The sequence below is a fragment of the Bremia lactucae genome, linkage group LG11 (genome assembly GCF_004359215.1).
Source record: "Bremia lactucae strain SF5 linkage group LG11, whole genome shotgun sequence".
NCBI lineage: Eukaryota > Oomycota > Peronosporomycetes > Peronosporales > Peronosporaceae > Bremia > Bremia lactucae.
Window position 1 is genome coordinate 3,468,933 of NC_090620.1, and position 23,914 is coordinate 3,492,846.

The following is a 23,914-nucleotide window of genomic DNA, read 5'->3' on the forward strand; positions in this document are numbered from 1 at the left end:
TATCGGTGAGATGTTGCAGTGACGTTTCTAAGCCCCGGTGGCATAACTTGTCATTGTCATACCATTCCGCTTCGGATCCTGACAGCTGTGAACGGGGCATCCTGCTCAGGCATAAGTGTCTGATAGAATCCATTCAATTGATCTATTGACAAAATTATGGTATTTATTGACATACAATCAATAATTACGTCTTTTCGTGGTATCGGCGTTTGGGCTGGCCCCTTGCAGAGTTTCAATTATTGAATGAATGCACAATTCGCCTCGTGTTGCTGCAATATTACGTATTCCGTAATGTTAAGGAAAATTATTAAAATACAATTATTCATATTCCTTGATTATTTTCTCTTATAATGAATTATATTTCTTATTCCTCTTATTAGATGTAATATTTTGGTAACAAAACACCCGTCGCATGTAGGCTGACGCGTGAACGACGCCATAAAAGTATGGCATCACATCTTTAACAAAAGAAGGACATAATCTGAACTCCGGGGTGTCCCATTGTATAAAAAATAATATTTTGTATAAGAGGAACAATTAGAAGTACATAATTACGCCTTAGTAATTTAACTTCAAATATTTAATATTGCCAATTTGGTAATATTAACATCAGTTTCTTTGTGATTGGTTGCTTTGAGTTCAGATCGACCTCGCCAATCGTCACAGGACACGATTGTGCGGTGCACAAATTAGCGCCATATATAGTTTGCTACAATAAAGTCAGTAGTAGACAGAAGATCGTTACGTAGGAACTTATTATATTAATACAATTTTACTTTTTCCCTATTCTAGATCCTTAGAATATGCCTTTACCAGAGACTTCTTAGCTGCTCAGAATCTTCCTGTGCACGTCGTGTACGTGAAGTAGCTGAGACATCTCACATTCACTGTTACCAGTGTAGGTTGTCCAGTACAATTATCAGTACTAGCAAGTTACACCTGGTAGCACATCATAGTCCGTTCGACAGCCTACGCATGTTCCATCAAACATGGACATGTTGGATGTAGAAGGAGAAAGATTTCAAGCCCCTCAAGAAGTTTGTCACGCAACGTGTGAAGTGTGTCTCATTTGAGTGACCTTGAAAAGAGAGCGATCCAACGAATGAGTTTGGTTGTAAGCGGGCCAGCCGTTAGCGCCATGCTTTATACTCTGAAAAGAGATGAACAGCATGCGGCCATAGCCGAGTTCATTCAACACGAACTCGACGGCGCCCAAGAAAATTTGTCTTGCTTCACCAGCAAGTCTTTTGAAACGCAAAGGTGTTGAGAGAACATTGTGCTCGTTTATTGGACTGTTGAGACAGCAGCATTCATGCTGCTAGCAAGCCGTCGCTTCCACGTCGACCTGAAAGCTTTAAGATAGAAATGTTGATGTTTAAGGCAGTCGAAAACGACTCTGGATCGTCAAATTAGACGACGCCACTGAAGCTCGCTGCATCAGGGATGATACGCCAAAAGTGAAATTTGGCATGCCAACTTCGCGGGACGTGCCAAATCTTGGGCTTAAGGCTTAAGCTTTACGATCTCCATGTATTTGGAACGTATGAAGTCGTAAAGACCCGGCTCAAACAAACGCTTGAACCGCCACGTGACGAAGTCAGGGCTCGAGCAAAACTCCACGATTTGAAACAGGGAATGCGTGACCTTTACGCTAATGTCCAGCACACACAGACTGAGCAAGTTGTATCGTGGGTAAATCAATAGATAAACGAACACATTTATTGAAGGTCTTGCGGACGGTCCTGTCATGACTTACCTGTTCCGACTTGAACTAGAGACGCTAGACCAAGTTACTCTGTAGCGGAATTGGAAGACTTTAGTCTGGATAGATTTTCGTTCACTCTGGAGCTTATCGTCCTCCGAGACGACAAGAAAATGGAGGCCCAGACTCTTGTATGTGGAGAGCGAGAAACCTCGCTCTTCAAGTCACAAAATATTGCGAAAATGCATTTTTTTGTCAAAAATACGGGCCACTACGCCTTTGAGTATAGTTCTCACGCCCAAAGTGCCTAAAAACAATGAGCGAAACGATCAATCACCCGCTAGGAACAGCTGAGGACGCGGATCCGACGCTGTTGCGATTTCAAAACAGCGAGGCGGATAGTAAAAAAACGGTCGGGGTCAGTAGGTGAGGAGCGCCCTACTGATCCAGCAACGTCAAAAGAAGTTTGCGGGCCTTTTGACGAAAGTTGGTCCTCACACACAAACATTGTGTGTAACTGCCCCAACTTTTGAACCCCGATGCTGCTGAGGTATGCCCAGCCATCCTCATCTTGCATCATAGTAAGGACCATCGACGCTGTCTGCGCTTGTGCACAACCGTTGGAATTTAACTCCACAGTAAAATGGGTCGTCACACTGAGGTCTTGTGCAGTTGTTCAAGCGATCAAAGCACAAGTGAGACCATCGGACTCACACGTAAGACATCCACACGCTTGTGGACGCTCCAAGACGTTGATCCGATGACCATCCGGTGAACGAGAGGCCGGCATCGTCACGGCTTAATGCTGCCAGTTTATGCATGGCTCGTACTTTCTGAGTCATGACAACACAAGAATGACATCAAATTTGTCATCCAAATCCAGTACAGTGATTTAATCATCGTACTATTTCCCCTTAATCGTGTCCTGAATACCAACTACCCGTTCTTTTACTGTTACAGAAGCGCCTGATGCTGCTCACACTATCATCCCCGTTACAGGAATGTCTCGCTCAATAAATTTGAGTCTGCGATCTTCGAGCATTGGCGGCTAATGAAAGTGTTCGACGCCCCACAATCGACTAGGGACTTAAGTGGCAACTTTTGAAAATTTTATTTTCAGAGTGATGAGGTTGTGCCATCCCCTGAGCGGTACGGAATAAGGATGTTTGTTACAAAGCAACATCATCCACGAAAATATTCAACGCCTGTCTGCAACCGCCAGTGCAAAATTCTCGATCGACTGAAGAGTCGACTGTAGAGTATCGCGCCGTGGTTTTGCAATCAAAGCTACAGGCAGTTGTGGGAAGAATACTTCCAAAACAAAACTGGAGGGAATAGGTCCCCAAGAATCTATAGAAGTAAGTTCCCAGAAACCCGTGGTCAAAGGCCCCTGAAACTGGGCTTTAAATGTCTAAGTAGACAATGTATAAAGTGTAGGCGTTATGCACTTGAGCTAATAGCGCCTACGAAGATAACTCAATTGTCAATACTTGATCCGAAACGGGTATTGCGTGATCTGTGTAGTGGCAAAGTCAAGCGGATCTGCATACTTGTCACAGATGACAACTACGTGGCCGATATTTGGTCGGCAATAGTATTTCTGAGAACGAACGGCTTCTCAGCAGCTCACTGCTGGACGAAAGCGTCCTCGATGAGAAAGCTCGGATCGAACGTTTTAGTTCACAATCCTGGAGGACTTTTAAAACAATTTTTTTATATAAGTTTTATTTGAATTCAACGATGTATTCCCTGAGTCCATATCGTGCGGGTTGCCTAAGGATAAAGGCACTCGACACGAAATCGACCTAATTCCAGGTTCGAAATACTGTGTAGTTATTGCCTCGTGAGCAAGTACTATCGATCAGCAAATTATTTTATCGATCATTTAGCAGCGGATCGTGTACGAGAGTCACCTCTCCCACATAGCTACCCGACCTTCTGTGGGCGAAAACAAAGGGAGGATGGCGGATTGTGCATGCAATCAATAAATTAAACTACCGGTCTGAACGCCGATACCAAGAAAATACGTAATCATTGATGGTATGTGAAAGAGTACTATATTTTTGCCAATAGATCGGATAGATGAATTGAATTAGGTCCGTATGCGTGAACAGGATTCTCGATTTCAGCAGTACCCACCTCAACCGGAATGCTATGGGAATAGCTAGTCATGCAACAGAAAGTTAGTAATTCCCCTACGACAATAAACAAATGTGTAACCAATCTGTTAAGATCGGTGAAAGATTGCGCACCGAGGTATTTTGATGACGTCTTCGTTCATAGCAGTACTATAAACGGAAAGTCATGCGTTAAGTTTACCGTACTAATGTGTGAAAGGTTCTTAAGTGCGTAAGCCGCAGTTGTATGCAAATCTCAAGAAGTGTATATTCGCTGCAAGCGAAATACACTTCTTGGGTGTATCGTGAACAAACACGAAATACGCGTTGATCCGATGTAAAGGGGCTTCAAGTGTTCCTCAGCTTGGCGACGCACTTACACAAGTACTCTTGCAATCACGCCGAAATGACAGTTCATTTTTCTACTTTGTTGAAGAAAAAAAATTGTTATGGGACGCTATCTGTCAGCGTTCCTTTGAAAGTATTAGGCAAAGCTTGATGCAATCACCAAGCCTGGCCATTGCGACCAAAACAGACCAAATTTCATGTGGCCTGTGACGCCGGAGATATTGCAATCGGCTGTGCGTTTATGCAATATGACACAGACGGCGCAGAGGGCGTCGTCTGTAATCAATCGTATCAGCTTCAACCAGCTGAACGCAACTATCCAGTGCATGACAAGGACCTCCTTGCCATTAAATATGTACTGGCTAAGTTTAGGTTATATATCTTGGGCAATAGACCGTTCATTGTAATTGACCATGCCTCTTACGCACAGCCGTAAGCAATTCATACCTCTCTGAAAGAATAGTGAGATGTTTGTCTTTCTGCACGAAGTACGATTTCTTCATGGAATATAAACTACGACAACTTAATGTCGTTGCTAATGCCCTTCCGCGCCGGTTTGATTCTGAGCCGGCACCGCACAGCAACAGTGAGCATAAGGCCACTGTTGCAACAATCAACAGTGGGCATAAAACCACTCTTGCATTAGCAAGTGTTCTGTCGTTAGCATTACTTGACGTCGATAGAAGAGCTTATCAAGAAGATGAAGGTCTTAAGGGTTCGATGGAATACTTTGAACATCACAGCAATCTATAAAAGGATTGTCGAAATTGTAGCAGATCGATACACAACACACAATGGTTTACTGTATTATACAGTCATTGCTGGTGTCACATCTCGTATCCTCACTCATAATGATTTGCGTTATATACGAGTGCCACGATGCACCAAGTAGTGGGCATCGTGGACGTAAGAAAACTTATCTTACAATAAGCCGCGACTTCAATCGGCCACAGTACAAATTCGTCCGCAAGTACATACGTGTTTGCAAAGTTTGTCAATGGGTGCAGTTCAGTGCTTCATCCCGTGCTCCGTTACAACCTCTGCCTGCCGGCAGAGTGTTGATAGTCCATATCTACGGACTTGGTCTTCGAATCTCCCAAAGACGATCACAAAAATAACGGTATGCTTGTGCTTGTTGGCCGTTTTAGCAAGATGTACAATCTTGCTGCAGTCCCAATGTAGATCACAGCTAAGGTTGTGCTCGTGTCTTTGTTGGCACGATATTCGACTTGGTGGGTTACCCCGTAAGCTGGTCTCAGATCAAAATCCCAGATTCACGGCAGAATTTTGGCAATTTATGTTCAGTTCAATTTAAGAGACCGTGAAAAAATGGTAACTGCTTACCATCCTAAAACAGATGTTCAGACAGAACGTGCGAATCGTATCCTTGAAGAGATAGTCCGCGGACACGCTCACTCTTTACGAGTGAAACGAGCTCTTGCCAATAGCAGAATTTGCCATCACGTGAATGGCTTACGCTATCCATGTATACCCACCTTGTTTGAGACTCCTACATATGTTACCCATAATAAATGTAATATTAGTGATTAATAATTTTAAATATAACAAAAGGTATTTTACGTTTAAAGTAAAATTAACCACAACAACGGTTTATGTGTCAGCGGCTGTGGGCATAATTTGACATAAATTCACTGCATGACTTGGTCAGAAAAGGGCAAATTTGCTAATGACTTCTTTAAGCGGATAGTCGTACTGCAGATTGTTGCAAGACAAAAATTAACACTGAAATCAGTAAATGAATATGTGGCCTTTGCAACGGGGGACTGCCGACTTGTACTGCTTCAGTACAAATCGAGTTCGCACTGCTTCAGTGCAATTAGTGCCACACGTCACATAACGTGCATTAGCACGTGCACAAAAAAACTCTATTTGAAATACTTGCTTTAAAGAGGGTTAAAGTAAATGTATCTAATATAATTAAGTTCATCTGTTTCTATCTATTTTTTAGTAATTTTAATATATACTAATACAAAACATGTAATAAAGTCTTATCCGTCTCTCAGATTGCGCGCGTCCAGTGCTGACTGGTCCACGGAGCAAGTCGATGTAATAACTATACCTACCAATAAATACGCTTTTCGAATGTTACTTTGTAAAGTGATACCAAAATCTCATCTACCTTTTAAATAATACATTTACTAATACTCTTAAAGTATTGATTTAAGGTAACGATACACCCCGTTTCATCACCCCCTTAAACGACAATCACTCTGACTGTCATTGAATATAGTGGTCACTATATATGAAAACGAGGTTGATTGGTACATGCAGCCGCTGGCGACGCATTATTGTCTCTTGCGGCAAACAATTTATCTGCCGTACTATCATCTTCTTTTGCAACATTTAGTGTCATCTTCCCCGCAACACTAAATATTGCGGGTACACGTGGTGAGTCACCACGTGAATGCATCTTCTCTTTGGAGGTCGACTATGAATGCGAGTCAGACGAGATGGCAGAATCGGAAAAAGTGGAGCAGTCGCCTAAACGTCGCCAGGCGACAGACTATGTGCCTTCAAATGAGGGGCTCAATCGAATAGTCGTGCTAATCGCGTTCGCTATAGCATGTTTGGTTCCGACGATAAGGATGAACCCAATCGCCATCACCGTCTCCCGTGCCGTCACCTGCACTCATTCCTGTGCGTTGTGATGACGATGGCGAAAGCTATTGTGATAAAAGTTTTGTTGTACCCCTGCTTCAGTGGGTACCACTCAGAGAAGTACAGACAATAGAATGTCTCGTCTTGCCCCTGAGCAGAAGCCGTGGCTTTTGCCCGAACGGCTACTCAGTAGCTTGTCTAATCCCAGCGCAAAGAACGATACGCGCTGAGGAGGATTTGTATCTCGATGTTTTTCTTAAACATCGATGGTATAAAAGCAACAACAAGCGAGGCAAAAGGTCGTTGATGCAAGCCTGGAACGCGTTCATTCGCAATGTCAAAAACATTAGACGCGAAGCCTAGCTTGAAAGACTTAACGCGAAACGCGTTAAGTTGGAAAAAAATCCAACGGTGTAAGATTTAAACTGCATCGGATGTCTCGTGAAGCAGTACTTCCAGGCGTCATGTGGGGTGATCACTGTCCGCGTTGTGTCGACAACATGAAGTGAGTAAAAGGGGATGTTTATTTCCCATCTTCGCCCTGGGGAAGGCTCACATCTCTATCGAGATACGCGATGCGATTGACGTTTTGAAATGAATTTGCAAGCGCCAGGGAGCGCGTGTTTTCAGATGGGCCTTCTGATCCATCGGATGGGTCTCGCAATACTGACGGATGAGGCCCTCAACGCCATTAGCCAGCTGGGACCGAGGCCCCCAGCTGTCATGTGAAGGTGGATATTCGCGCCAGGGAACAAGATTACTCGTTTGCCTCCACATCACGGCGGCTTACGATACGTTCCACAAGGAAACGTTGACCACGACGGGATATCAAACGTCACCAAGCCCTCCTCAGGTCGGAGAGACTAATGTAGTGAAAAGGACGATAACAAGTAGTCATGCATCCAATATTCGTGCAAAGAGCCAAGATCCTGTAGTAGTAGACAGCGAGCAGACAAGAAGTCAAGCGTTAAAAGAACCTGCACAGAGTCTAGAGCCTGGTGCGGTTGGAATCGGTGCATTAGCCGAGAGCAACGGCAGCCAAAGGTCGGGGTGAGTCGAAAACGAGTACCCGACAGAAAAGGACGATCAAAGGCATGTCAAATTGAGTGACCTTTGGATCGGTCCTGACAAAAGAGGATGTGCCTTCAAACGAGGTGTTCGAGGCCGTCGAAGACGAAATAGCGGATGCATCCTCAATTGAGGTGCTCCAGTACGTCTTGTAATCTGCGGAGGAGACAGTAAAACTACCGAAGATGCCGTGAAATATGTTCTTGTCCAACCTTAAGAAAGGAAAGACTCACGAAGTAGTCGCACCACACTTCCAGAAGAGAAGTTGGTGGACTGTTGCTCGTCGTCATCAATGGACGAGAGCGTCTTAGAAACAGACAAAAAGAAACGATTAGCTGCTTAAGGCTGGAATGCCTTGAGATACAGCTCGTTTATTAAAATTCTGTGTGAAAATCATCATGTGTTCCTAGAAGAAGTGTCGAGCCGCCTGTCAGCAGATAGCTGCATCGGGCACGAAATTGATCCGGAACCTAGCACCAAGTATTGTGTGACCAGACAATGGCCGTTGCCGAAAAAAGTGTCGATTGTATCGATGAGTATTCGACAAGCGAGCCAAGGCGGGACATGTACATGATAGCAAGTCGCCTTATTGCAGCTCAAACTTCTGTATGCGTATAGCTACAGGTGGATGGCGCGTGGTATTGCGCGGCTATTCTACCGGCGGAAACGCCAATCCCACGGAAAGATGACTTGTTGAACTCCATGGGAAAGTCAACTATTCTTTCGTGTTGGATTTGAACGAAGTTTAGTATCAGGTATTCATGAGAGAGCTCGATGTAGCCAAAACGGCAGTAAGCACCACAAGCGGTATGCTTTAGGAGTGGCTTGTGGTATTCATGGTTGACAAAGCACCGGCGAGATTCAATTGAGTGGTGACACACGTTGTGCGTCAGCACCGTACATACGCGCCCCATTTTTTTGACGGAGTATTCGTACATAGTAGGGAAGAGGACGGGCTGAGCATAATAGAGTTGCACAAGTGTCATTTGGACGCTGTGTTGCGGACTATGGGTGACGCTCGACTATACGGCAAAGAGCTACTTTCAATCAAGTACGCTCGTGTAAAGTTTCGAGTGCACCTGTTGGGCACCGAACTATTAGTGGTTCACACGGATCACGCATCACTGCGAACCGCAATAAACTCCGCACTTCTCGCCTCGAATGGCAAGATGGCTTATATTTTGCACTATATTAATCATTAAAGCTGAATACATGCCGGCTAAGGCAAATGTCTTGGCTGACGCGTTATCGCGCACACCAGACTTCAAGGCATGATACAAGGAAAGTGTGTCTCGTGCTAAGGCACGTGTTCAGTCGTAGATGTTGGCAGTTGTGAAGGTCTACACACGACGAACTTGTTGGCCTTTGAAACAAAGGAGAGCTACAGTCAGGACACATTGTCGCCTACTGTCGGATCAATTCGGTGGGCGTTAGGTCTAGGAGATAACTAAGTTGCTACCACACAAACTTAAGCAATCTTAAAGCTGAGACGGGGTGCGCTTCATATACGGTAGGAGGGTGAGTCTATAATTTAGGTCTCCAACCTCCTTGACCACCGTTAACAGCCCGATAATTCGCGGCGGTAATTTGTAGTACTTCCAGGTAGTACAGAACTGCATGGTAGGGTAGCAGTACTTTTTTCCCAATCTAAAGCGCTCGTTTACTTTGTTGCCATGTTCGTCTGCATATCATTTACGAGAATTGAACTCGTATATTTGCAGTGAAAAGGCAAGGTCATACCTTTAGACTAAAAGGGCTTTTTTTAAAACAAATATTTTTTTTAAAAAATAAGAAAGTCTATATGTATTAGAATTTTCGAACCTAAGAACAAAAATAACAGTAAGAATTATAGTAATTAAAGAACCAAAAACATTACCAGTGCTAAAAATAATGATGAGCTTTTTTTGTTGTAAGTAATATAAATTTAAATTTAATAATTGCGTAATACTTATAATTTTCTATTAAAATAATAGATTGGTAAGACTGTTTATTTTATAAATAGATATTTCTATATAAAATATAAAATAAAATATTCTTTTATATTTTTACTAATTTTTGTTTTCATTATATCTTTTATATTAATTATATATAAAAGATAAAATGAAAACAAAAATTAACAAAAGATGATTTAGAAAAGCCTTTACCCTTATAAGTTCAGTTTTTTTGTAACTCTTAATCATATGTACAAATTGATTCAAAAAAATACAATAATTTTTTTTGCTTGTCTTGTGCGCTCGCCATCGCGTCACGATCTTTTCGGGGGATGGCTAATCGCTCATCCACAAGCGTTGAGACGTTTTTAGCATCAAATTCGCCTATGGCATCGCCGAGAGGTCAATCATATGACGGTGTTGTCAATAACGAAACGTCTTTACCGTATAGAAGCACAGTAATTCCTTGCCGTGACTCCACAGTGACCCTCTTAGGTGTCGTGACCACTGCTTAATTGCAGGGTCACGAGTGCAAGTTTCTATCGTCGACATGCTACCCTCACGGGCCATCGTCATTTCGACGAATCTGTGTCCCTCTTTCGCAATTATACCGAGCGTAAAGAGGGGTCCCCCTACGAAGACTCAGACGAGACTGGCGTTCGAGGATGGCGCAGTCCGTGTATATATAACGGTGGCTCACCCGTACTAATGTGGACAGTTTTTTTAGTAGCTTACTCAACGAAGGTTGTTGTTTGCTTCATTCCTTAGGAGTCGCTACCAGGCGCAATACATCCGACACGACTCGATTGGCTCGTTTTATTTGGCCATCGGTCTGGGGATGATAGGCTGTTGAAATGGACCCAGCAGCTCAAACACATGATGCCAAAAAAACGACGTAAATCGTGGATTTCGATCCGATGCAATGAACTCGGGCATCCTATGTAGTCGGTACACGTTATTCAGGAAAAAGAGGGCTGCCTCCTTGACTTAGATCGTGGTGGTGCATGGTGCTAGATGCACCATTTGCTACAAAGACGACGAGCCCCGTCCGACACTTATGGCCCGGCGGCATGCCAAACAGATAGTCCCGACTGACTGACTTCCAACAATCTGTTGGAATCAACAACGACTTTAAAGGTGCACTGATGGACGGCGCAGCCTTTATGCGATGACACTAATCACAGGAGCGAATATGATTGGCCACCCATCCATTTAGGTGTGGCCACTAAAACTCCAATGACACTCATAAGAATGTTATTACGGTCCAGATGCCCACTCGATGGTGCATTATGGAGCATCTATATTTTGAGATCTGTAAATAGATTATCAAGGAATTACAAGGTGACAGCTGATGCTGTAACAGGCCATCGCTGTACCAGAACCGACTAAGCTTAGACTTGCTGTGCGACGGAAGCGAGACCTAAAGCCCACCGAAATGATCCAATAGTAGACGACAATGTGTCCTGACTGTAGCTCTCCTTTATTTCGAAGGCCAACAAGCTCGTCGTGGGTAAAACCTTCACAACTGCTAACATCTAAGACTGAACTCGTGCCTTGGCACGAGACACACCTTCCTTGTATCATGCCTTGAAGTCTTGTCCGCGCGATAACGCGTCAGCCAAGACATTTGACTTAGCCGGCATGTATTCAGCTTTAATGATTAAAATAGTGCAGAATATAAGCCATCTTGCCATTCGAGGCGAGAAGTGCGGAGTTTATTGCGGTTCGCAGTGATGCGTGATCCGTGTGAACCACAAATAATTCGGTGCCCAACAGGTACACTCGAAACTTTACACGAGCGTACTTGATTGAAAGTAGCTCTTTGCCGTATAGTCGAGCGTCACCCATAGTCCGCAACACAGCGTCCAAATGACACTTGTGCAACTCTATTATGCTCAGCCCGTCCTCTTCCCTTCTATGTACTAATACTCCGTCAAAAAAATGGGGCGCGTATGTACGGTGCTGACGCACAACGTGAGTCACCACTCGGTTGAATCTCGCCGGTGCTTTTGTCAAACCATGAATATCACAAGCCACTCCTAAAGCATACCGCTTGTGGTGCTTACTGCCGTTTTGGCTACATCGAACTCTCTCATGAATACCTGATACTAACCTTCGTTCAAATCCAACACGAAAGAATAGTTGACTTTCCCATGGAGTTCAACAAGTCATCTTTCCGTGGGATTGGCGTTTCCGCCGGTATAATAGCCGCGCAATGAACCACGCGCCATCCACCTGTAGCTATACGCATACAGAAGTTTGAGCTGCAATAAGGCGACTTGCTATCATGTACATGTCCCGCCTTGGCTCGCTTGTCGAAATACTTATCGATATAATCGACACTTTTTTCGGCAACGGCCATTGTCTGGTCACACAATACTTGGTGCTAGGTTCCGGATCAATTTCGTGCCCGATGCAGCTATCTGCTGACAGGCGGCTCGACACTTCTTCTAGGAACACATGATGATTTTCACACAGAATTTTAATAAACGAGCTGTATCTCAAGGCATTCCAGCCTTAAGCAGCTAATCGTTTCTTTTTGTCTGTTTCTAAGACGCTCTCGTCCATTGATGACGACGAGCAACAGTCCACCAACTTCTCTTCTGGAAGTGTGGTGCGACTACTTCGTGAGTCTTTCCTTTCTTAAGGTTGGACAAGAACATATTTCACGGCATCTTCGGTAGTTTTACTATCTCCTCCGCAGATTACAAGACGTGCTGGAGCACCTCAATTGAGGATGCATCCGCTATTTCGTCTTCGTCGGCCTCGAACACCTCGTTTGAAGGCACATCCTCTTTTGTCAGGACCGATCCAAAGGTCACTTAATTTGACATGCCTTTGATCGTCCTTTTCTGTCGGGTACTCGTTTTCGACTCACCCCGACCTTTGGCTGCCGTTGCTCTCGGCTAATGCACCCCTTCCAACCGCACGAGGCTCTAGACTCTGTGCAGGTTCTTTTAACGCTTGACTTCTTGTCTGCTCGCTGTCTACTGCTACAGGATCTTGGCTCTTTGCACGAATATTGGACGCATGACTACTTGTCATCGTCAATTTTACTACATTAGTCTCTCCGATCTGGGTAGGGCTTGGTGACGTTTGACATCCCGACCTTTGGCTGCCGTTGTCAATCACCAATTCCAACCGCACCAGTCTAGACTAGTGCAGTTCTTTCAAGCGCTTGACTTCGCTGCATCGCTAAACTAAAGGAAGCCAGACCCAAAGTATCGAGCAAATTTAACCATTTTAGTATGGGATATTAAATAGAGACATTGGTATTATAAATGCTTGGCCAACTCGCTAGTAATTTGCACGAAAGTCTACAAGACACTAAGAAAAGCGTAGTATCGGGCCATTATCGATCAGATGCATAGTCCTCTCGAAGGAGTACAACCTTTTCGGTGTCCTGGGAGATTAGCAACTTATCTATGGTTGGCATTTTGCTAACCATGGCAGGCCTTGGATGAGGTCATACGGACTCTCCATACCTTGCACTGTGAGCTTCTCTCTACACGAGTAGTCACCCAAACTGAAGGCGTGTTTAACTTGAACTCCCTCTGACTTTCTGAGCGCCGTTCGCGACACGAACGATCACTTTTCGTTCTGGCAAAGCGTCTTAAACACCGCCGGTCTCTGTTTTAGAGCCCTGAGTTTCACGAAATTCAGTGATGCACCCGAATCCGCGGGAAGGGTCACCACATGATCATAGCCTCGAACTCGAGCGCTTTTTTTTTAGACCAGCAGGGTTGAGGTCAGAGCTTTCGGAACCTCAGGAGCTATGCTTCCCATTTTCAATAACTTTGAACTTAGGGGTAGCTTCAGAGTCCGCGTCAGTAGGGTATCCCGCCACTACTGCCCTCCTGCATTTCTTGAACCCTCAGTGGTCATTGCAGAGCTCACGCGTCTCGTACACTGGTTCTTGCCATCAAACTTCGGGTAGGGAGTCCTCTTGCTAAACGTCTTCGTCCCAGCAGGGACCGTAGTATAGCAGTGAGCCATAATAAGGCCGCGCTTGCCGTGCTTGTAGCAGAATACGTCTGCATTGCCCAACTCCATCTGAGTGGCATTTAAACTTTCGGCCGACGGCTAATACCAAGCTGTCGCCGAGGCACCGCTGAAGAAAAGTTCTTAAACTAAGGCAATTTGGATTGCTTCTTCCATCGTCGACGGCACCTTTCTAAAAAGGGCCTTGTCGCGATGGGCGTTGCCGCAGTTCGTTCATGAACGTGGGCACCTTGATGTGTTCCGGTATCAGACACACACTGATAGACGCCGACAGGAAGCTCATTTCCTGATCGCTTCTCTTATCGCGCTCTAAAGAAGCGCGCTTGAAGCAACATTCGTTGCTCGGCGGCTGATATATGGCGCGTATCTTTATTTTAAAGGTTGCTCATGAAGGGAACGCCTACCGTCCGCCATAAGCGCCGATAAAGCCCACTCTGAGACCTCAACGCGCCAGTGTGACATGGCAAGCGACACTATCCGAATGTCGGCTTCAATGAGTCGCGCCCTACAGCATTGCTCCACGACTGACAGCCAGTGGACAGCTGTGTACGCTGCTGTTCCATCAAATTTGGTCGGGTCCATCCGAATGGGTCTCGGCTGATACAGCCAGACAAAGACATCTCAACAATCCTGCTAAGAGCCTCGCTCCGAGTGCTCACGCCTAAGCTCATCCTGAGTCCGAGAGGCGGACTTCGCCGCAGCATGGATCTGCGCCTCGGTCGCGGCTATTCGCTGTCCGAGCACAACGCTTCAAACTGCTCCAACTGAGCAACATGTTGCTCAGGAGGACTGCCTAAGAGCCTGGCCAGGGGCTTGCTTACTAAGTCCCTGCGCTAAATGCGCTGCTACTTCTAATGATATTCGCAGAGTGGTGTAAATGAGCCCAATCGATATTGAGGCTCATCCTCACTAACACGCTCAGATGGACGGGTCGTAGGAAGGGCTACTAGTGCTACCAAGTATGCTATAACAGCCACGCTCTATGTACGCACACACCTTCAGGCACAGTGGGATCGTAAGCCCGCACGCAACGAACAAATAACCTAAGTAAAAGTGACGTCACGGAAGCGTAATTTGGCTTTACGTGCGCGCTTGTTCACTAGGAAGGGTTTTTAAGACTGATTTATATTTAATCGAATAAAATATAAATACTTTGGACGAATCAATGGATGCCAACTCTGTAGATGTGCAACTTTACATTGCGAGTGGATCACGGATGACGCTAGCCGTCATCTCTTCTAATGTAAATACAAGTAAGTGCATCACATACACAAGGGTTGGTCCTTTGTGCACACCACCCAAATGGCAGGTCTAAATACTTCACATGAAAGAATTAGCCATCCCGTTAAGTACTTAAAGTGTAGTTAAGTGTAACATAGGGCTACTTCAGCCCGTAACATTTAGTGCAAGACTTCTAAGCTACTAAGAACATTCCTTTGCACATCGTGTACGTGAAGTAGTCGAGGCGCCCCACCTTCACAGCAATCACTAATACTGCTATCAGTACTAGCGAAGGGTGCCCCGTTACAGTACTGATCCCGGAAGAAGTGCGACACCCGCTAGATCTTTTATATTGAAGATGTCAACGTGGCTCGAAGCCACTCCTCAAACTTCAACATAAAAATGAACAGGCATATAATAATTTTAAGTATTTTCTAAAGAGCTTGACGTTAGATATATGACCTATAAGAAGTTGGATATACGTAGCTCACTAGAATAGACGCTGGCATAGGGAAAGCGGGGATACCAGCACCCGGATGCTTGTATTGAGATAAAGCAGACCCATAAAAAGGGCTAAGCTGAATTTTGACCTGCTTGAATAAATTGACGTTTATATTTACGCAATCTATGGGCAAACGCCTCTTTTAAAATATCTGGCTCCTCTGTCGCAAAATTGGTCCTACTCTCGGTGTAATACATCACATTCTCTAAATGATAGTACCTTTTGCCAAAGGGGGCTTATTTCGTCTTTTGCGTTGTGGCGGCAAGGCGGCAGCTCCATGATGTCCTCGCTCGCTGCCTCTACAAGCCACGAGGCCACTACTGCACATCCAGTGGTGCCTTTAATGCAAGAGCAGTCAATTTCTAGTCGAGTTTTACCCGTTGCAGCGCGGCAATCGGGGGAGATTTCTGTCAAAAACGACGCAATGGCCTCTGTGATGGACGAGCTGCTGCTAAAGTATCTACAAACACGGGGCTATCATGTATCAAAGCTCGAGGCATACCATTCTGAAGCTACCGAAGATGAGCGAAGGCGAGTTTTAGGTGAACAGGCAGCACGGATAGAGAATGCTAGTATCGATACGTATGCACAGCAGATGGGTTTGACTACCGAGGCGTGCACGGCAAACCACTTGGTACGTTGCTCATAGACTGTCGTCTACGCTGCTACGAAAGTCAATGCATTGTAGCTGCTTGTAAAGCGCTACGATTGTTCCTTGAAGCAATGTATTGATGCTGACAGGTCGAATGTCCTACATTGTGGTCCTATAGCTTTTCTACGGCCTCTCAAAGGGCAATCCGGAAGCTTACGACGATGCGTATCGATCGTTTATGGACTGGATTTGTAACTCTTTAGACATGTATCGTAACGAGCTCCACGCCGTTGCGTTTCCGATCTTCGTCCATTGTTTTCTCGAGCTCGTCGCCAAGGGTTTTGTCGAGCCTGGACGTTTGTTTTTTCATCGGTACGCGTCGGACCACACACGGTTACACTTGGAAGAGTTACGTACCCTCAGTTTGGTGTTTCGCACACAACAATTCCACGACAATGAATACGTGCGTGAAGTGCTCCACAGCAAATTTAACGTTGAGCTAAGTTTGCTGTCTTTTGAGCTACTAAATACGTTTTTAAGCCAAGCACGTCTCTTTCTTCTCCTCTCGATTGTTAATGCGCGTGTCAATCTCGTCGTGACGTCGAATCAACCAGGTCTTCAGGTCTCCGAGCTCCAGGATACTGACCGTGTGTGGAATAATTTAGAGCTACGAACAAACCCAGCAAGTGGTTTCAAGACGTCGGATGATTTGGCCCTTGCATTCGCGACGTCCGAGCAACCAAGTGAGAGTGAGATTGCAATGCCTATAACAACAGGACCGTATGACGTGGATTATATGGTTCGGACTGCAAAAGGAGGAGCTGTGACAGCCACGGGCAGTATGGGGTACACCGTCGTGGATCTCCATGCAATTCCAATTCAATGGGGAGTCTTTCCCGAACGGAAGACACATGAGCCGATTGCAGAGGAAGACGAAGATGACGAGAGTAAAGAAGGATCTGTACTCTTTCCTAATGGAACAGCAGCAACAACCTCCAACACTGGAAACACTGAAGCTAGTGGAGCTGAGAAAATCGACAGATTGAAAGAGAAAAACAAGAGTCATCTCGAGACGCTCCGCAAGCAGAAACGCGCGAAAACGTCGAGTGACGACATGACAGGTAAGGCGAAAGAGGCATTGGACGAAACGGGTCCGCTCCCGGATCGCAAAACTTTATTTAACGCCGAAGTACTGGAGAAACTCGTGCTTCGCGTACCTAATGACATTAAGGAACATTTGCTCGAAGACATTCGGGTCCGAACAAGTGTGAGTCGAAGTGCATTGCCTTCGGCCTTGTGTTTTACATTGCTGAACTCGGCTACACACGTGAACAACATGTGCTTCAGCGACGACGTGACGTTGGTTGGTGCTGCGTGCGACGACGCTTCGTTTCGCGTCTGGCGGAACGATGACCAGCCACTTGGAACAGCCACGGGATCCGTCTATCACGGCAGTACCGCAACAGATGAAGACGAGCGAATGGCTGTGTTACGAGGTCATTCAAGTGCTGTGTACGGAGCCAGTTTCTCGCCCGATAATCGCTTCGCTCTGACTGCCTCCGCGGACTCGACTGTTCGGCTCTGGAGTTTAGCCGCAAAGAGCCAAGTGGTGATCTACCGCTCGCATCACGGAGCTCCCGTCTGGGATGTGACGTTTGCTCCGCTTGGCTATTACTTTGCAACGTGCTCGATGGACCGAACCGCGCGAGTATGGAGTACCGACCACATGACACCTCTTCGTGTCTTTGCTGGGCACTTGTCTGACGTCGATTGTGTACGCTTTCATCCGAATCACAACTACGTCGCGACTGGCTCGAGTGACAAGACGGTTCGTCTTTGGGACGTCCAATCTGGCAAGTGCGTTCGGGTCTTTACGGGGCACTTTCAAGGCGTCCAGTGTCTCGCGTTCTCGCACAATGGCCGGTACCTCGCAAGCTCGGGGGATGACCAGTACATTAATATTTGGGACCTGCAAGCAGGCAAGCGACTCGAGACGCTCATGGGCCACAAGGCCACGGTCACGTCGCTGGACTTTAGTCGGGAGAGCACGATACTTGCAAGTGGCGGTATGGACTCGACCGTACGATTGTGGGATATGAAAGCGCTTACCGAGAAGCCCACGACATTCACGTCGTTGCCAGGCGCGATAAAAGCCTTGCACGTGCGCTCGGCTTGCACCCGTCGAAGTCGATTTATCAAGCCCGTGCCAATGATTCGACCCGGTGGGCGGCACGAAATGCCATCGTCACGATTCCTTCTCAAGACGTTGCGGTCGAAACACACGCCCGTGTATCGTGTGCACTTTACGCCACGGAATTTGTTGCTCGCGGGTGGCATTTTTCAACCTAAAGTCGAATCCTAGCGTGCGAGATAGCTTAGACAATATGCCACAGACGTTTTCACTATAGTCGTTATTATCGTTGTTTCTTTTCTCTCTTGTCGTCGTGCTACTTGCGAAGCCATGCTATTAATAGCAGTGTGGTAAGGACTGCAACGCCCTTGAGACTCCAGTTTGTGCGTTGCAATTGGCTCTCGAGGGCATCGACACGAGTCGTAAGTCCACTCATGGAACGTGCGGCATACTTCCCAAGCACGTCCGGCTCGAGGTTCACGCGCTCGCCGACCTTCTTGAGTGGCAACGTTATGTGGTTCTGCGTGTACGCGACGAGCATGATAGAGAAATAGCCGTGGACGCGGTTGACTTCACACACGGTGAGGCTCGTGCCGTCAATGGCAATATACCCCTTGGGTACGATACCTCTTAAGAGCTCTGGTGTGGCGGCGATCTTGACCCACAGCGAATCATTCTCGCGTGTAAACGACAGAATCGCACCCGTGCCATCCACGTGACCTTGTACAAAGTGGCCACTGTTGCGAGATCCTGTTCCCATACTGCGTTCGATATTTACCTTGTCGCCGGGTTGAAGCGCACTTAGATTCGTGCGGCGCAAGGTCTCGGGGGATACGCCAAACGCCACGTGCTCGTCGCTGATGCTCGTGGCCGTCAAGCACGTGCCGTTGACAGCGATGCTGCAGCCAACATACGCGCCTTCCAATGCTACTTGGACATGCACAACGAGCTCAACGCCTTTTCCGCGCTCACCGTTCCACAGTGGCAAATCATGACGCTCCTGCATCGACACTACCAAGCCAATCTCCTCGATGATTCCAGTGAACATGCTGCGATCTCGAAGCACTTTTGTTGTGTTGCTAGCTATATGGCCTCGAAAGTCTGAAAGATAGCCTCGGTGAACGATAGTCAATGTTAAATTATTATTTAACGACTAAGAAAAATCCGAACGTTAAAGCAATATTAAACTGCCAAATCTATCCAATAAAGATAATATTCTGTTCATGTTTCCGTTAACCTCTCCTCTGAACGAGTGGTACAGCCCCAACTTCACATTTTGATAGATTATTTAATTCGCTTAGACCATTAACGAATTACCAAGTTAACAAACGTGATATCCTATTTTGTCTCGAGCTGTAAGCGGGCACGTCTTAATGCGGCCACGCTCTACTTAGACACACTGCAACGGGGACTACGACTTAAACTGCTTCAGTACAAGCCCACTTCGCACTGCTTCAGTTGCGAGTGGTGCCTTACGTTATTTCACTAACACTAGTACGTGCAGAGGAAGACTTCTCTTTAAGATAACTATCTTAAAGAGGGTTAAATGAAAATTGTATTAATATAATTAAGTATCTCTTCTTTCTACCTGTTAATGCTAACTTAACTATAAACTAATACTATAAATGCAATTGAATTCTTATTTTATCTTATCTGTCTCTCTCTTTAGTTTACATCTACAGCTGATTATTCTGCGGGATAAATAGATATAATGGCCTATACCTTTTTTTTTTTAAGGATAAGATTTTTAAACATTACTATATAAAGTAATATCCTTCAAATATAATCTACCTTTTAGATAATATATTAATTAACAACCTTTAAGTGTTAATTTCATGTAACGATACACCCCGTTACATCACCCCTCCCTTAAACGACAACCACTCTGAGTGTCATTAAATGGTGGTCACTATGTGACCACTTAATTTAAAAATGATGTTGATTGGTTAGAATTATCATTTTAAATTCCATCGCATGAAGAACAAATATATGCGGGGTGCTGATAGTGCGCCGCCTTCGGCAGCGGTTCGTGCAGCCGCAGGTGACGCACTGTTATCTCTTGCGGCAGACGGAATGTCTGCCGTAGTATCGTCGACTCGCGTAACACTAGATTTTGCGGGTGCACGTGGTGATTCACCACGTGAATACGACCCCTCTTTGGAGGTCGACTACGAATGCGAGTCGAACGAAATGGCCGACTCGGGGAGAATAGAACAGTCGCCTGATAGACGTCAGGTGACTGACTATGAGCCTTCGAATGAGAGGGCTCATTCTGATAGACGAGTTAATAGTCTATTTGGTTCCGACGATGTGGATGATCCCTCATCGCTTGTTCCGTCTCTCGTACGCTCACCTGCACCTGTTTCTGTGCAAGGTGATGACGATGGCGTAAGCCATCGTAATAAAAGTTCTTGCGGTACCCCTGCTTCATTGGGTACCACTCAGGGGAGCGTAGACAATAAATGTCTAATCTCGCCCCTGAAAAGAAGCCGTGGCTTTTGCCAGAACGGCTAATCAATAGCTTGTCTGGAGAGACTACTCCTCATTATAAATATCCCTTATTTATTGCGACAAAGCTACATGGCCTTGATCCCAGCGCGAAGAGCTTTCGCGCTGAGGAAGATTTTTATCTCGATGCTTTTCTTAGGCATCGATGGTTTAGTGGCAACAATAAGCGAGATAGAGTCTAGCTTATTCAAGCCTGGAGCGCGTTCATTCGCAATGTGAGAGACATTGAACGCGAAGCCTGGCTTCTAAAAACTTAACGCGATCGGGCTAAGTTTGAGAAACGAACTATAACCGGTGCAAAGTATAAATTGCATCGGATGTCACGTGAGGCTGGGCTTCAATGCCTCACGCGGGGTGATCCCTGTCTGTGTTGTGTTGACAACTCGAAGAGGGTAAAGGGGATGTCCTTTCCTATATTCGCCCTGGGGAAGTGCTCGCACCTATATTGAGATGCGATTGGCGTTTTGCAATCGATTTACAAGCGCCAGGGGCGCGTGTTTTCCGATGGGCCTTCTGAACAACCATCAGATGGGTCTCGTCATACTGACGGACGAGGCCATCAACGTCAACGATCAGCTGGGAACGAGGCGTTCAGCGGTCATGCGCAGGTGGATAACCACGCCAGCGAACAAGATAACTCGTTCGCTGCCCCTTCACATCACGGTGGCTCTGGATACGTTCCACAAGGAAACGTTGACCACCGTGGGAATCCACCAATGGTTGTGGTGGAGGAGGGAAAGTTAGATCCGAACTGCGTGTCAGATCAAATGTCGAAGATCGACAAAATCGATCACTTCCTTCATGTATTGGAGGAGGGTCTTGATCACGAGCGCGGTAGGCGTCACTCGTTGGAGCAGACGGTGCAGGCTCAGTATATCGAACGGTTGGAGACCGTTCGGAGAATGCGTACTCCGTGTTGGAGTACGAACGGAAATATCACGCTTTTCGTGATGAGCTGTTGTCAGCTCATCGTTGTTTCGAGGATCTTTTGACCCGGCATGGGAACTTCCAGATTCAATATGAGAATCTGGCTCGTGACCACAAGGCCCCTGAGGGATTCTTAAAAAGGGTGGTCGGATCCGTCTTTGGAAGAAACCGCGTGCTGATGGTGCGGGCGGAGCCGATCAACGTAAAACGTAGGATGCGTTCGCATCCTACGTGGCAATTCTATTGTGAACGCATTGCCTCTGCGACGCAGTACACGGAAAGGCATAATGAACTTGGGTAGTAGTTTACTGCTACCCACATTAGTGATTACACGCTTAGGTAGGTTTACCGTAGAGAGTAGCACTGGATCGTTAATTTTTAATGAATGAACATTTGCTCTTCCATTCCGTTTCTGACGGTCCACTGCGCTAGCAATGAAATCCTGTACGAAACGGATTACCGATTCTCGAGTCAGCAGAAATTCCTCTGCTGACTCATTTGTTTTGTCTTTTTCAGTACGCTTTGTGCGCACTGCCATGAGATCTTTCTCATCTTCGATGTCGATTTCTTCAACATCGACATCACGCGCGTTGTTGTTAACTTCGACGCGTGATGAGCATGAGCCAGAAATGGTTTTGCTCGTGCGAGTCCAGCCCCCCCCCCTAAACTAGAGGATCCCTCTAATTTTGTGGGAATGCGAGGATGGCGTAAGCCATTCACGAAGAACGGTGAATGCATTGTTGACGTATGCACCGAATTATTGATGGCGAATTCGACCATCGGTAAGAACTCGTTCCAATTCGGATACGATTGGACGTAACCGCAAAGTATCTCTTCGAGGAAGCGATTTACGCGTTCTCTTTGACCATCCGTTTCTGGGTGATCGGAACACGGATTGCTAGAACTCCGCCGTGAATCGTGGATCTCTATCCCAGACCAGTTCACGGGGTAAGCCGTAGAGTTTGAGTACTTGAATACCGTGTCGATAAAGACACGGGCACAGCCCGGAGCCGTGATCAATTCTGGTACTGCAGCAAGATGCACCATCTTGCTAGATCTGTCTACAAAAACAAGGGTTCCATTGTTTTTGTGATCGTCTTCGGGAAATTCGAAGACGAAGTCTATAGATACAGACTGCCATCACTCTGCCGGAAGTGGTAGAGGTTGAAGAGGCGCTTGTGATAAAGGGCTAGGCTTCACCCGTTGACATACCTTGCAAGAGCGATGGTACTTGCGCACGAACTGATACTGGCGGGGCCAGTAAGAGTCGCAACTTACTATGAGAAAAGTCTTTTCACGTCCACGGTGCCCACTTGTTGGTGCATCGTGACACTCATACATGATGCGCAAGTGCAAATCATTGTGATTTGGGACGACGACACGTGGAGTGTCGCCGGAAACGGCTGTGTAATCAATAAGCCGTTGCGTGTTGTGTATCGATCGGATGACGATCGATATAAGCCGGTAAATCTATAAAAGATTTATTGGATGGATTTATTAAATGATCCATCAAACATAGAAGGTCCTTATCTTCTGTGTAGGCTTTCTTTATGTCATCAACTAAGGTTGATGACGAAACACTCGTAGTGAGTATTGCAACAGTGGGACTATTCTCACTGTTGGAGTGCACTGCTGACTCGAAATCGGGTCGGCGTGATAACGCATCAGCGACGACATTAAAGTCGTCCTGGTTTATAATCGACGAAGAAATTATAATCCACGAAGATGGATAGCCACCTCGCCATTCTTTGCGAGAGGTGTGGGCTATTGACGGCCGTGCGTAATGACGCATGGTCTGTATATACGATGAACGGTCTCTCTCCTAAAAGATAGACCCTAAATTTAGCCAATGCATATTTCATGGCAAGAAGTTCCTTGTCATGCACTGGGTAATTGCGTTCAGCTGGTTGCAGCTGGCGCGATTGGTAACAGATGACGCGCTCCACGCCGTCCTTTTCGTATTGCATTAACGCGCAGCCGATTGCAAAATCGCTGGCGTCACAGACCGCATGGAATGGTCTTTCTTGATCCGCAATCGCCAATATGGGCGATTGCATCAAGCTTTGCTTGATACCTTCAAACGAACGCTGACAATCAGCGTTCCATAACCATTTCTCGTCTTTTTTCAAGAGACGAGAGAGATGAACTGTCATCTCTGCATAATTGCGAGAGTACTTGTGCAAGTACGCCGCTAAACCAAGGAACTTTCTAAGTCCCTTGACATCGACTGGAACTGGCCAGTCGGT

General features: G+C 46.1%; 2 protein-coding genes across 2 annotated transcripts; one reads left to right on the top strand and one right to left on the bottom strand.

Annotated features, from left to right (window-relative positions):
• The first annotated feature begins 15,649 nt into the window (after positions 1-15,649).
• Positions 15,650-18,547, top strand: CCR75_004807 (uncharacterized protein). Its single transcript, XM_067962893.1, has 2 exons — positions 15,650-16,144; positions 16,281-18,547. The coding sequence occupies exons 1-2, from the start codon at positions 15,788-15,790 to the stop codon at positions 18,462-18,464; spliced, it is 2,541 nt and encodes an 846-aa protein (XP_067817304.1). The 5' UTR covers positions 15,650-15,787; the 3' UTR covers positions 18,465-18,547.
• Positions 18,548-18,549: 2 nt separating this feature from the next.
• CCR75_004806 (uncharacterized protein) lies at positions 18,550-19,281 on the bottom strand (the record flags this gene model as incomplete). The annotated part of the gene is made up of 1 exon (XM_067962892.1): positions 18,550-19,281. One exon carries the CDS (start codon positions 19,279-19,281, stop codon positions 18,550-18,552), a length of 732 nt encoding a protein of 243 aa, XP_067817305.1.
• Between the last annotated feature and the right edge of the window lie 4,633 nt (positions 19,282-23,914).

Bases quoted from the DNA above. Each gene is read 5' to 3' on its own strand.
- CCR75_004807 (XM_067962893.1), top strand. From the start codon at position 15,788: ATGATGTCCTCGCTCGCTGCCTCTACAAGCCACGAGGCCACTACTGCA. The intron at 16,145-16,280 runs GTACGTTGCTCA...GTGGTCCTATAG, and splicing joins CGTGCACGGCAAACCACTTG to CTTTTCTACGGCCTCTCAAA.